The 15611-nt window shown below is 25.9% G+C and overlaps 2 protein-coding genes across 2 annotated transcripts; both read right to left on the bottom strand.

Moving 5' to 3' along the window:
• Positions 1 to 1663: 1663 nt before the first annotated feature.
• On the bottom strand, positions 1664 to 9996 carry LOC145846782 (phosphorylase b kinase gamma catalytic chain, liver/testis isoform-like). Its single transcript, XM_082953398.1, has 9 exons — positions 9919 to 9996; positions 8282 to 8518; positions 7849 to 8003; positions 6990 to 7188; positions 3700 to 3932; positions 3130 to 3271; positions 2627 to 2740; positions 2315 to 2391; positions 1664 to 1836 (listed from the first exon to the last, which is right to left on the bottom strand). Exons 2-9 carry the CDS (start codon positions 8500 to 8502, stop codon positions 1664 to 1666), a joined length of 1314 nt encoding a protein of 437 aa, XP_082809524.1. The 5' UTR covers positions 8503 to 8518; positions 9919 to 9996.
• A 1190-nt stretch (positions 9997 to 11186) lies between these two features.
• Positions 11187 to 12407, bottom strand: LOC145846784 (glycosylated lysosomal membrane protein-like). The gene has a single exon (XM_082953399.1). It carries the CDS (start codon positions 12405 to 12407, stop codon positions 11187 to 11189), a length of 1221 nt encoding a protein of 406 aa, XP_082809525.1.
• Positions 12408 to 15611: the final 3204 nt, after the last annotated feature.

Consider the following 15611-nt stretch of genomic DNA (forward strand, 5'->3'; position numbering starts at 1 on the left):
ACATGTAGAGTGTTTGTATTAATGATATTAAGAATAAAAACTACTTTTTCTATCAATAAGAATTTTAATAAAATTTATAGGCTGATTTCTCAAAAGTATAGAAAAACTGTTTAAAAATAAATTTATAACCTGTTGTAGTAAATTGCATTTTTTTATAATTCTTGAATTTGAAGTAAGTTTAAATGCAACTTTTGTTTAAAGGTAGAGTTAATAATAAATATACACATATTTATGTTTATCTAAGTTATATATTACTTTGATTTTCTGCAAAAAATGTTAAATTTACTATAAAATTATATTTTAGTGTTTTAAAAATATACCAAAAGCTTAAGTAGTATAAGTACTTTTTGATACTATCAATTTTGATATAAAATAATAGTATTCAGCTTATTAACTATATGTTACTAACTTTTTTTTTTGTGATTTGTTGTTATAACAGCAATACATTCTTTAAAAATAATGTACAAAAAAAAAGTTTTAGCACAAATGTGAATTTGTACAAAGTAAGAGTTTTTATTTAAATTATGTTATAAACATCTTTTAGTTTTTAAACACTCTAACTAATTTCAAAGGTTTTAAATTACAAAAAAAATAAGTTTAACGCTTAAAATAATTTAGTATACAAAACCAAAAAAAAAAAAGAGGAAGCTAAAACTATAAAATGAAAACTTGGATGCAAAACTCACAGATTTAAAATATACTTTTAACACTGACAGTGATAGTTTGTAATTGAAGGTTTGAAATATTTAATATAAAACATACTTTTAGGATCTCTAAGTAAAAAAACTAAGTTTCATTAACATAGTTTAACATATATTTGGCAAAGCAGTAAAAAAAATTACTTATTCAATCTAAAAACTAATATAGTTTAATAGTTTTACACAAATAAAGTTACATTTAGCTAGCATTGATAAATAAAAAAATATTAAAACAAGAACAATAAACATAATAAAAGTAAAAGGCACTAAAATTAACCACTAACCAGTAAAAATCTACAAAATGTTACAATTTCAAAGCTTAAAAATACTTTAATTTGCTTGACTTAAATCGCAAATAAACACAAAACTATTATGAAATACCTTCTTGAGTAACACAAGTATATTTTGATAATTATTTTTTTTTAAAGTAGGTTGGCAATATAACAAAATCATAAGCTTTATTATTGAGAAACTTAAGTTTGAATTATCCTTTTTAGGATTACAAGACTTTTGAAAATAAATACTATAAGTATTAAGAGCAATATTAAATCTTGAAAATCTACAAACAATGTTTAATGATTTGATTAACCCTTTATGTTTTAGGAGGATACTAAGTCATAGAGGCTTCTAAATTTAATAGACTCGGCACTGTATTTAAACAAGTCTCTATTACAAACAGTATTTAAATTTTGAATTAGTAAAATAGTATTAACTTGAAAAAAAAGTTTTATTGCCAATTTTAACAAGGTCAACGGGATTATAGGAGGATATTAAACTTAAGGACCGAGAACTAATGATTTGTTACATACTAAGTTTCCTATAAGAACAAAGTTTGTAACCATTGTACTACTCAAGCAACAAAACAGTTTAAAAAGCTTTATCATCAATATTTTTTAAATCATTATACTTAATATTGTTTTCATATTAAATTCAAAATACTTAAATAATGTAACAAACATTAATAGTTAAAATACATCTTCATCGCTATCATTATTATTTTCTTGTTCATTATGTTCAATATTGTTTTCAAACAAAACAGCTCTATTCTGATCACCTGCCTTCTTGACCCAGTGACCGTATATGTTGAATGCGCAATTATCTATTTGTTTTCTTATCCGCTTGATGGAGTAAGGGTCACCTGTATGTGTAAATCGTTTTAATTTTAGTGACATATTTATTTTTATATAACTTTTAAAATAAAAAAATTATGATATTGTAACATAACAGCAGTTTCTGTGTAAAACATTTAAAATAAAGTTAAATTCTTATTATAAATTTATAATTTCAGTGAATATTAAAATAATGGTAAAAATATAAAATTTTAGTAAAGTATTCAAACTTTTAGTAAAGTTAAGTACCTTAAATTTTAACTTTTAGCTAATTTTTAGTAAAATGATCTAATGTTTAAGTTGATTCACCTAGTTAAAACATTTGTGATTTTCAATAAAGGTTTTCTGTGGTTTGTTTAAAAATTTGAGTAAATTTTTCTAATAAGACAATTCTGCCATGTAAATAAAGTAGTAGAAAAAACCTAGATGCACTTATTGAGCCCATTTGCAAAACAGTATAAAATAAACACAACTAAAATATAGAACTAATTTAAATATAAGTTTTACCTGCAGCAACGTATGTAGGTAATTTCATCATTTTCTGATATTTTCTGTCTATAACTCTCACTGCTAGTACGACTAAACTGAAAATAATAATCACAATTAATTAACAAGCATAATTATTAAAAAATAGTTAAATAACTAAAACTACGACACCAGCAAAAGTTTTTTTTTAACTTTATTATTGTCTACATAATTTATTTTATACAGTAAAAAACTCATTTTCGAAACAAATACATTACCAATTAGTTTCTAAGCCATTGAAAACATACATTTAAAAATATTTACATTATCTAATAAAAATTATTTTTTACCAACCCAGCAATTCTGAACCTTCTTAATCCCTTCCTGACTGTTTCTACTTTGCTACCTTCTATATTGTGACCTTCCACATCGAAAAATGGGTGAGACAAGGCTTGCTCGGCTGTCAGTCTGGAATATTAGTAGTTTGAGTTTATAAACTTGTTAAACTAAAAATATTTTTAAGCTTAGTTTGCTAAAACTAATTCTTAGTGTTTAAAGTTTTCTTAAGTTAAAGTAATTAAAGAAATAGTATTTAACTTTTTATAATTTATTTAGTAACACAAAAACATATTCCATTTATTGAACAAACTATTTAAAAAAAATGCTATAAGTATACTTTTATACAACCAGTAATGTTTTTTAAAATCGCATCTTCTTAAAACTTACCTCTCACTAGGATCAACGTATAGAAACTTATAAAATAAATAAAAAGCAACAAACAATTGGAATAAGTTATACAAATATATACGTTAAATGAATTAAAAAATATTAAAAATTTAAACAAAAACACAACTCACCTCTCACACGGATCAACGACCAGTAGCTTGCTCACCAGATCCTTGCAATTGTCGCTCCATTCCTCCTCCAACAAAGAGTACCTTCCCTCCACAATCCTCCGCAGCATCACTATCTGCCGGCGGTGCCAGAACGGGGGTTTACCTGACGTGAGAGTCACGTGTTAGAGTGAGAGAAAATTCTTACAAATTTAACTAAAACCTACAGTCAATAAGGGCATTTAAAAAACATTGACAATGAATTTGTTATGACGTCATAGAAAATTAGAGTGCATATCTTTGTAAAAAGTTCCTGCAATAAGAATCACTTGTTGTTAGAAACTACAAGTAGTATGAACTAATAATAGCAGGAGCTAAAGTGTAAAAAAATATTTTTAACTTATTTAAACACCTTTAGAAGCATATTAGTAACATGAAAATGTTTAGAGGGACTTATATTAAATGAAGAGTTATTAGTTTGATTTTAAAGTTTGAAGATAATTAATATAAATATATTTTGACATAAGACAAACAAGAAACGTTGAAGTAGGACAGCTATATGAATATATTAAAAAATTATTACTAACTACTAACCTGCTAACAAGGAATACATGATGACCCCTGCGGCCCACAAGTCAATCTGCGTCCCGTAACCACGGTGGTCCTGGGTCATGGAGCACTTGAGCATCTCCGGGGCCATGTAGACCGGGGTGCCTAGCAACTCGGTCAACAACTCGTTGCTAGGGACGAGTTTGTGGCTGAAACCGAAATCTGACAGGTGAACATTCAAGTTGGAATCCAGCAAGATGTTCTCAGGTTTCAGATCTCTGAGAAAAATAAAATAATTGATACTGTAAAAAAATTTTACTATTTTTTAATTCTTTTCTAAGATTGCATTTAAAAATTTTAGTTTATTTTTAAAATTAAATACTCTCTGGTTTGAAGTTTCTGAAAAAAATTACTGTTATTAATTTTTTCAATTTAAAAAAATCAAACATTGTATAAATTAGTATTTTAGTAGCATAGCTTATACATTGTTTGTCAACTACGGAGCTTATAAACAGGTTTTCAAATCTAAACTTATATAATTATTATATTTATTGATTGTAAGTTTGAATCGAACAAAATTAACTATGATTTTATTATCTGTAGGATTATTTGTATACTTTAAGATTTAATCAATTAATCACATATAATTTTGTAATTTATTAGCTTAGTTATTAAACTTTTTAAAAAGTCTGAACTTTTTAAAAATTTTTAAAAACTTTAGCAAACATTTTTAACTTAGTTTTTACTGTTCTCAGGTTTCAGGTCACTGATAAAATATTTAGTTTAGTTCAAATACTATTGTAATTTTTTAGCAAAATAAATGGAATTTTTAAAAGTTTTGATAGTAACTTATAAAGTCTAAAAGTGATTTATGCAAGTAGAAAGCAAACATAAAACGTTTCTTATGTATCTTTTGCTTATCCCATAGCATATTACGTTGCTTTTTAACTTTAAGCCTCTTTTTCATAAATTAAACAAGCTAGAATGTATTTCATTGTCAAATGTAAGTTATTTCTATTGATTTGAAAGCTTTGAACAAATAACACAATTAATTAAGCCCTTTATGATTAAATACTGAAAATACTAATGTATAATACCGAAGAAATTGTAATAAAAATAGACTAAGTAAAAGCAATAAGTTTATAAAAACAAATCTCTAAACTTTTATTAGTAATATTAACTTAAAACTATTAATTTGTCACATAAAGCTGAAAATCTAGTCTAAATTGTAACAATTGTTACTATTTTGATATAAATATTCTAAGTAAAAGCTTTTCGTTGTTTAATATTTAGCTTTTTAAGTTAAATATCAAATTTTTCTCTCTAAGCTATACCTATTTTATCATTTAATTAACTAAAATCAGCTTTAAAAATTTATAAGAATAATTTCAAATCTGAGCAAAAAATTAATTACACAACATTTTTATAACTTAACATGTTAATTTAAAGACATTAGCAGTTTTATTTTTAAAAACTAATAAACTCCGTATAGCTTTTAGTTGAGACCTTTAATGCATTTTAATGATTTTAAAAAAGCTTTTAGATAAAAAAAGTATTTCAATTTGTAATCCCTGTGGATTAATTAGTAGAATAATTACGCTTTTACTTATGAAACAATTTTAACTTTCCAATTTTTAAAGAAATTTTTGTAACTTTATTAAAACTGAAAATGCTTATACAAGTGTTTTATTTAAGGAAGATAAAAAACTTAGTTTTTTGTTTACAAAATAAAACTTAAAGCTTTATGTAGCCCAACTACTACTTTAAAAAATAATTTTGATAGTTTTAATATACCATCACTATTACAAATAAAATTTTATTTAAATACTTATACATGCTAACTTGAACTATAAATGACTAACATTGTAGCAAATTTTTAGTCATTTGCAATATGAGTTATAGAATAAAACTATTACTTTTATTTTTAAAATTTATATATCACGTATAGATATAAATTTTTCACAACATTTTACATTCAACCAACAAAAAATAAAGTAAATATATTGAAAACTTAAATAAAAATATAACACTTGTTAGTTAATTAATGAAACAACTTATTTAAACATTTTTATTCATTTTAAAATATATAACTAGCATATTTACATTATTTTCAAGTGCACACCCTAATAGAATAATAATACTGACTTCTAAAACTAATATAGTATTGACTAAGTTTAGTTTAATATAACATGCATATACTTAGCGTTACCGCTTTTTTTTGAATTTTCTTCCATGTGTTCAAACTTTTTCCAGGTTTTTTAAAATACAGCTTTTTGGTTTAAAAATTCAAAATAAGTTTTAAAGAAGCATTAAATTGTTTAAAATTGCTGAAAAGATTTTGTAATGCTATTCTTAATGTGTTTTATAATAAAAACACCTTAATATACTGAGTTTTTATCTAAGTGAGTTTATTTGAGTTTTATAAATTCACATCTAAACAACATTCTGTAATTAGTTATAACTTGCAAAATTTGTTTTTAAAAAGTTTATTAGCTTTTACAGTACATAACTACTTTTATAAACTAAAAAATACGAAAAATATAACCTAAATAGAATAAAAACAATTATTTGTCAAATTGTATAAAAGTTTATTAGTTTATCAAGCTTATCATCTTATAGACCAACTCTTAGCAGTAAATTAAACTTATATTGTTAAAACTATTACAAAATATTAATTTATGAACAATATGAATGAATATAAAACCAAAAAAAAATCAACAATGATTTAAAAAACAGAAATACATTTAAATTTAATAACCTTATAGACCAACTGTTAATTATTAATTAAATATTGATTAAATTAAATACAAAATACCAGACTATGTGCAATATTTTTGAGTGATGTATACTCAATAGCTTGTAATACTTACGTACGCACAACTATTAAAATTTATACAATTATAATTCTTAAAAAAAATTCAAAGGACCAAAACTCAAAAAATAACGTATATTTCAAAAAAAAAAGCGTTTGTAGGTCTAATTAATACTTACAAACCTCTATTTGCAAAATTTATATATTTTTTGAGATAAGAAAAATACGTTTTAAAATATGGTAATTTTTAGTGTTAAAAAATAAACTTATTTAATAAATAATTTTTTTTTATCTATAATTTTCTTATTAATTGGACCAAGAACCTCTGTTTTACTTTTCAATATGTGTAACTTTTAAAGATATAGTCTTTTAAACATTTTTTCAAGAAATTGAATTGTCTGAATTTTAATTTTCACGTAACCAATACTTACCCCATAATAAAAATAGTTCTGACATCAAATTTTTACGAATTTAAATCTAAAAGACTAAACAAATTTAAGAATGTATACACTTAAAAAACAACCTATGAACAATGTTCTTCTCATGTATGAACTTCAGCCCCTGCAATATGGACCTCATGAACTTTCTGGTCTGTCTTTCCCCACACTTTACCACCTCTGTTAGGTAGTCGAACAATTCACCTTTCTGCAGTAGTTCGAACACCAGGAATATTGAGGAGCTTATTTCAAATGTTTCAATCAACTCTATTATGTTGGCATGGCCTGTAATGATAAATCTTTACATTCTATTTTGAACTTAGTAGTACAAAATTATTGTAACTAGAAAATGTAACAAAACTGTAGTAAAAGTAAAAAACTCTATTATTTTGGCATGTACTGTTGTAATAGAGTCATTGTTTTTTGTAAATTCTTAATATACTTGTGTTGAAGATCAAGCTTTAAGTAATTCCTATTAGAATTATTGATTGAAGCTAAGATATTTTAATAAAAGACCATGTTTGCTGATAGTAATAATCTAAAATCTGTAGTTATACCATTCATACAAAAAATAGAAATAATTTATTATTTTTACTAACAAGATATTTAACAAATGTAAAACTTTTAAACAATAATACTCACTAATTAATAGTAAAGAAAGTATAATGCTACAGCTACCAATGTTAAAGTTTGGATCAAAAATTATAGTTTTTATTTAACAACTTTAAAAACTCAAGGAAATAATAAAACATTCTTTAAAAAAAATATCAAAAAGTGTGTAAAAACATTTAAAACACAATTTAAAAGTTAAAATTAAAAATCCAAAAAAAAACGAACCTTAAGATTCCTGAATAATTCTGATTTAAATTAAGTAAAAAAAACCTTCCTAATTATCTACAAAAAAACTTTAAAAGTCAATCTCAATTCAATTAAAAAAATATTTACCTTTGAGTTCCTGAAGTATCCTAATTTCGTTCCTGGTAACACTCCTCAGATCCGTGTCCTTGTGATGAGGATGTTCTAGATGAGAGTCCTCGTCCTCTTTGCACAGATCGATGATCTTCACAGCGTACTCTTTCCCTGTGCTCCTATGGACGCACCTGTAAATATTATGTTTATAAATGCTGTTTAAATTGATGAGAGAAAATAAATAATTCATGATTTTCATAAATACAATTCATTTGTGGCTAAAAGTATTAAATTATTTTTTTTGATTTTCATAAATACTTGAGACATTGATATGCTTGCTTTAAAATACATTAAGAAACTGCTTTATTTACAGATAAAAAAAAATTCACAATGAAAATGATATTTTTTAGATTGTTTAAAGTTTGTTTAATTATTTTAATAAAAGTAAAACAAGCTCCTATTTATGAACCTCCTTACAACACTCGACATTCCCCTCCCAATTTCCTCTTTGGTATCGTACAAGGAGTGAAACTTGGATGCCTGGTTTGAAACGTCACTGTTGTTGGTGCTTGCAGAGTTGGTGATGTCTTTGAGCGTGTCACTTTTACTGCAATCGCTTCCACATTGAGGTGTTTGAGGTATGGTGCTCGAGCATGCGTTGTTGTTGTTTTCTTGAGCTGTGTCTGCCATCCTTGATTAGAACAACCTGTGATTGTTTGGATTTATAAAAAAAATACAGATTGCTGTTTTACAAAATGATTAAGGCCGTAGGGTGACAATTTTTTCACGAAAACAACATTAACTTTTACCATAAAACTGAAAGCTCACCTCAATGGCCTTAATTGATAGTTTGTTAGTTGATCTTTTTGCAGAGAACATACAAAATATCTGTCCAATGTACAATCTAACTTTGTCTTATAAAAAGTATAATGATGCCATTAGTTACTATGGTATGTTAAAAAGTTTAATCTAATTACAGTAGCTTTGCATTTATTTCAATTTTGCGTGGGTTTCCTAGTAAAACTAGTTAAAAATTAAAAAGCTTAAAAACCAGCTGATGACTTGTTTTACAACATGCTAACTTATTTTTTAATGTTAATCAGATGGTTTAATATCATGTTTATTCAAGCAAAAACAATGTTTTATTTACTTGCTGTATTTACCCTACTTTGGTAGCCAATGCAATATCACAAAACTTTGTTTATGTTTGAGTAATTCACCCAAAATGTGAAAGAAAATCTCTTATTTGCAAACAAAACAAACAAATTATTGCGAACTGCAATGGCTGTTAGATTGGGTTGTGTAAATAAATTAAGCAAATAGAATGTTATTTATTCCAACACTAATGTTGCTTTAACTAGGTCTAAATCAAGTTTACTGGTTAATATGTAATAAAACTAAGTAAATAATAAAATGCTACAGAGGTTTAAACAAACATACAATGATAATTGATAACCAGTATTGTTGAAATATTTTCAATTTATGTTTGTGAAGTTAAACTCAAAAAGTATAACGAATATTTTATCTGAAAACAAAAACAAACAAATTTATAATTACAGTTATAAAATGCTACAGGAGTTCGGATAAACATACGATGATGGTTATCTTGTGATAGTTATGAAATCTTATGAGCAAATATTTAATTGTTTGTATTTCAATGGAGAAATTGCATCTCAGTAGTACTTACAAGGACTTTTTATAACTAAATATTTCAAACTTTGTTGATATTAATAGATTAGTTTAAGCCATAACCTTATTGAAACATAAAGCTTAACCAATATTAAAAATATTACTCATACATGTTTCTTTTAAGAAAAGTGTTACCACCTAATTACTTACAATACAAAATAAGTTACTCAGATAAATTAATACTAACTTGACTCAATGAGTCATACATTAAATGTTATGTATAAATTTTACATAAAGTTTAAATAGTAATTAAAGAGAAATCGTTAAACGTAAATAAATATAATTGTACCATGTATTTAAAAACAGTTAGATTAGATGTAATACAATATAAATTTAATATTAAATTAAAAGTATATTAATCAAACAACATAATCACTAACATAGATAGGCAAAAAATAAATTTTAAATAAAACTAACCTTTCTATAATCTTTTTACAAAATTCACATGAATATTTTGGGTATACTCATCTTGTATAAAATATTATTATAAAATCTGTACATAAAACACCATAATATACATACATAGGCAAGATTAAAAAATATTGTTTTTTCAGTAAATTGTGTTTTTATGGTTTTTTAATAGTATACTAATGAATACAGCAACTAGTTTGAGTATAGAAATTTTAAAAACAAAAATTAAAAAATTTCAAGTACGAGTACTAAAGCAGTAATACTTATTCAAAGTACTTTTGAAAGCATTTTGCTGCTAAAGACTGCTTAGTATAGAAACTTTATAAAAGTTTAAATTAAAAAAATATAAATTTCACAACAAAAAACAAGTACAGTGATGCTTTTTAAAACTAAAGCTCTAGGCTTGTTTTTTTTATGAATAAAATTTATAACTGTGGTTATTTATCACTTTTTATTACACTATTACAAAAATATTAAATCAATAGTATATTGAATGTAGTAATACCTGAAACCTTCTACATTTACACCAACAATTAAAGCAAAACAATACTGAGCACTATGATAACATATGTACACACATTAAAGTGATTATAAATTTAAACATTCAACATTATATCTTAAATAAAAACTTTATATTTAAAATATTAAATGCAAGAAAAGTTGAAGTAAAAGCACCAAAATGTTTTATATTATAATTTTTTTTTTTTATTTTCAATAATTAAAATAAGTTATACACATATAAAATTTTACATAATATTTTGGAATTTTTTATTAAAGAAAAGTCTTAGCTAAACTTTTAGTAGTATAAAACAAATAAAACAACGATTTTGTACTAAGTCAAAAAATCTCGTGAAGTAGTTTAGAAACTGGAATTCTTTAAAGTAGTAAAAATCTTACAATAGCACTTGATAAGTCATAAAGTTGATGTCACACTATTACAAAAATTATACGAAAATGATTGTTTTTATGTAGAATGATAATTCAGACAACTTCAAAAATACAGTCTTAATGTCAATTAGGAAAACAAAAACAGAAAAGTGTTCAGACACAATTAAAAAATACATGATTAAAATTTGATGAAACTGATACATGATGTTTAGAGAAAACAGAAGTGAGTTCTATTCTTAACTTAATTAAAAAATAACCCTGCTTCCTCAAGAAAAAACAATTATAAAACCACAAATTAAAATTTATATACCACAATACAGAATGCTATAAGATGTCAGTAATTAAAAAAAATGAAACTTGTCAGAAAAAGCTTCACCTGAAAATTACTATTCATCCGTAAGAGGCTCAAACCCGCTTGTGCTGGCAATGATCATGTGTTTGGACTTGGACACGCTGATGAAAATAAAACATGATAATAATACTATGAAGGGCAGAAACAGAAGTCCCACAAAAACAGAAAAGGCAACAACTGAATACCCATCAACAGGGGCGCTGCCAAAACCCACAACAGTAGAAAATTTCAAATATTTCAGGTCTAGTGGTTTCTGGTCTCCAAACTGCAGCTTTATCGACTTTGATATCAGCTTGTTGCTGAACATTGCCATCAGCAACCTGTTCCTCGACTTGTCTGCCAGGGTGTCAAAGCCAATGCTGTTTGAACTTGCCCCCACAACACAATCCGTGTCCTCTGTTGCGTTCTTGCAAGTGTAGGCGTGAGTCCTCCACCTGAAGAAGCTTGTGCTCTCGAGTTTGTATGCAGGGGTGAAATCAAACCAGGTCACTTCTTCCGTCCTCAAAAGTGAGGGCAGGATGTTGTCGTTGACTGAAGTTGTTCGGAGGAAAAGGACGCTGTTGTTTACGTTGTTGGTGTGGGGCACGTACTTGAGGTTGTATATGATGTCATACTCGAGCGTCATGCTTGCTTTGTCACTGAGCATATTGGTGAAGGTGAACTGGAGTTCTGACGAGGTGTTGCTGAAGAGCATCAGTGGAGGTTCTTCGTTTCTTTCTATTTTCAAATGGGGTTCAAAGTTGATTTGGATGGTGGGTCTGCTTAACACACTTGAGTCTGAGAACTTTAATAAAACTTTGTCTTTCTCCTTGCTCAGAGTGAGGTTTAACTGAAGGTGGTTGAAGGAGTAAGACTTTATTAAATTGTCCTTAGAGGCTGCTGTTTCACCTTGCTGCTGTTTGTATAATGAAACCCCTTTCAACAGTACAACAGCATAGCTGTAATCCTGGTCACTACCACTGAGACTCACAGAGCCTAAGAGGTCATGACTTTGAGCACCACTGTTCAAAAACCTGTCCCAATCAACCACCAGAGTCGAATCAACATCTTGGCTTTTTATCAGCACTAGCGTTGGGTAGTCAACTTCACGGTTGAGCGACCATACGTAGTGCAGGGAGTGGTGGTGAGAAAGGAACTTTCCGTAGACGATATTGTACTTTGAGTTTTTACATTTGGTCCCTGTGCACCCAGGGTTGGTTTCAAAGTGGATCTTGGTTGACTCAATTGCCAAGATGAAGAATACAATAAACCACATTTTTGTTGGGTTAAATTGATGATCTCAAAATCAAATTTTTTTAAGCTATAATATTTATACATATATCTGAAAAACATAAAGAATTTGTAAATTTACTCAATTTTTTTTAATTGAAGTTTTAAATGAATACTTTTTTATAACCTTGTTTTTAGTCTTTAAAAATTTACACTGAAATACGTTGAATGAAAATTTTGTTTATACAGTCAGTTTTCTTCTTTAATAAAAATACTTAACTAACAATGATTTATTAAAAGAACAACTCTAATAAACAATATTAAAACTTTCAAAAATTCTATGTTTAAATAAAATAATTTTAGTAATAAAGTGAATCCTTGCTAATCCAGCCATGTTGGGCAAGCTTTTTTTGTAATTATGAAATGATAAAAATTAAACATTATTTTTTTTAATGTACTTACTTTATATTATGCAATGCATATAATAAAACATACACTATTTTGTTACCATAATCTATTTTAACAAAACAAACAAGTAAAACAGACAGAAAATCAAAGAAAACTTTTTGATAAAGCTTGAAATCAATTTAACAAATACAAAACAGATAGTAAAGAATTGTTTATACTTGTTTTAAGTTTTGAAGTTAAAACATTATTTCTAGGTAAACTAATTTAGTCTAATTTATGACTGAAACTGGCTAGATGAGCAAGGAATCGAATTAGAGAGAGCTGGATGAGCAAAAAAAACTACTATTTTAAAGCTTGTCTGGGTTGCCACTCAAAAGTTTAACAAATGCAACAAGGCCAGTCTGAGTTACATCAACCTATCCTAAATTGGCCAAAGTTTATAAGCAAAAAAAAAGTACAAGGGAAAATATTCAAAACTAGTTTTAGAAAAAAAAGTTCCAAGTAGCCTAAGATACTAAGTTAAAAAATATTCAAATTAACCTGAAAGTGTTGCAACCCAGAATTTTTTACTCAGTTACAAAAATGTTTACTAACTATTATCCATAAACATTTAACCTTGTTTTTATTTTAGCCTCTATGTGATAACAAACTAAAAGTTTAAATAAACTATCACATTGGAAAACTAACAGAAACAAATAATCTAAAACTTACTAATACTGATTTTCAAAAATATTACTTTAATGCTTTTGTTGCTTGAGCTACTTTTTAGAAAGTTCAAGAAAAAAACTTAGTAAAAGACAAAACTTTCAACATCAAACACTTGTACATAAAAAATACATAATTTAACAATTATAGCAGTTAAAACATTGTACAATTTATTGCTTTAAACAGAATGAATTTAGATTTCCAAAACTATTTTATTGATTGGTAGGCTTTAACTAAATTCCTTTTGTACAAGTTTAAATACTGTATTATATGTTAATAATGTATGGGATTTAAAGATTCTTTCTTATGTTCACTACATTTGTAAAACTCTAAAGCACTGCTGGGGTTTATCAAATACAGTTATTATGTATTGTACATTATAAACTTTTTTATGATTGAACATCATTCTACATTGGTAGTAGGAACTTGATATGACATAACCGTAAGTTATTTGAACTTGTTTACATCACGGTTTCTTAAAGTTATTTTCATAAATCAAAAATAAAAATGCTTTGTTTATTTGCTAATAGTATCTATTTACTTTTTTTCTCCTTTATGAGTTATAATCTACTTATTTATGACCCCTTTACTATTAATTGCTCACTTTGGAAACCCTGGTTTAAATATAAACCTCAGGATAAAATAATGAAAAGCAAGCTAAAAAAGTAAAACAGCAAGCTTAAAATCTAAATTATATGAATTCCTAAATTTTCTAAATACCCCCTATACTTATTAACTACCCCAAATTAATAAAATATCTTTAAATTTATGATATTGTACCCCTTTTTGAAACCCTGGTTTATATTGACCTAAGCTTTAAGACTTTTTATATAAAATAAGGAGACTATTTTCTCTAATATGAATTTTGCAAATGAAAGATTAATATCTTAATGAACTTTTAATTTTATATTAAAAACATGAATATTAATGCTTTTACTTTATAAAGTCATGTTTCTTTTCTGTGAGAAATCTAAAAAATCTTTTTTTTTTAAATATGTTTTTGTTACATAGATAACACAAACATATTTGATTATAGAAATAAAGGTTTCTTTATGCACATTAATTTTAAAATTGTAGTAACAGTAAAACATAATAATTTTGTAATTTAAATCTAAGATAAACTTTTATTGGGGTTTTTCAAAAACATTAAACATGTGGTTGAAACAAACTTAATAAAAGAATCAATTCAAGATAAAGATTCATGTATTGAAAAATATACTTTTAAAAATTTAGACAGTTACTAAGTCTCACCACGGACAGATTTTCAAACTGTAATTATGCAATCAAAAAAATAAAATTGGCAAACCATGCAACAATTTATTTAAGTTATAAAATAAATATTTTTTTATAAATTTAACTACACTTATGGTTGCCAAATGTTTTGGCAAATTTTCCAGGTTTTTAAAATAAGACATTTTAGGGTCTATTTTTAGTTTAATTAATTTTAAGGTAAAAAACTGTGTTAAATAGTATTTATAACAACATTAAAAAGATATAGTAAAGCTTTTTTAAGTGTGTTAGTTTTATAAAAAATAATGATAATGACAAGTTTTTTTTTTTATATGGTCGATTTTTTTGTGTCAAAAAATTATTCAACATGTAAAATTTGTTTAAAACTCCAGGTTTTTCCCAGGATTTTTAGTCTGTGTTATTCAAAATTCCTGGTTTTATTCCAAACTTCTTAATTTCCAGGATTAAAATTTTTATGACAGCCTTGAACACTTTTTAATGATTTTCATTTTAATTTTTTATTGCAGAACTACAGTTTGAAAATATTTTTGCAGTGAAACTCAGTGACTGTTTGAATTTAGAAGTTTTTGACATTGTATAATTGATATTGTATATTTTTATCAAAAAACTTGAAAAACATTTGATATTTTTTATAGTTTTATAACCATTAAATATGTAGTTGAAACATATCTAATAAAGGAATCTATTTATAGATGAAGATACATGTATTAATAATAATAATAATTATTATTATATATAGTAAAGGCTCATCATCCAAAATTGTCAAGCAGATCACATTTATTGTGATCAAGCTAGGCGTAGACGTTGAGGTCACAATAGCCGACGTATAAACAAAATTTTTACATGTCTCTTGTTTTAAACTTGTTTTAGACAAATTAATTAGATA

Source organism: Thalia democratica, unplaced genomic scaffold (genome assembly GCF_965202585.1).
Source record: "Thalia democratica unplaced genomic scaffold, ktThaDemo2.hap1.1 HAP1_SCAFFOLD_625, whole genome shotgun sequence".
In the NCBI taxonomy this organism is placed as follows: Eukaryota; Metazoa; Chordata; class Thaliacea; order Salpida; family Salpidae; genus Thalia; species Thalia democratica.

Bases quoted from the DNA above. Each gene is read 5' to 3' on its own strand.
- LOC145846782 (XM_082953398.1), bottom strand. From the start codon at position 8,502: ATGGCAGACACAGCTCAAGAAAACAACAACAACGCATGCTCGAGCACC. The intron at 8,004-8,281 runs GTTCATAAATAG...TAATATTTACAG, and splicing joins ATGTCGAGTGTTGTAAGGAG to GTGCGTCCATAGGAGCACAG. The intron at 3,933-6,989 runs GTTGTTTTTTAA...TATTTTTCTCAG, and splicing joins GAGAAGAACATTGTTCATAG to AGATCTGAAACCTGAGAACA.
- LOC145846784 (XM_082953399.1), bottom strand. From the start codon at position 12,407: ATGTGGTTTATTGTATTCTTCATCTTGGCAATTGAGTCAACCAAGATC.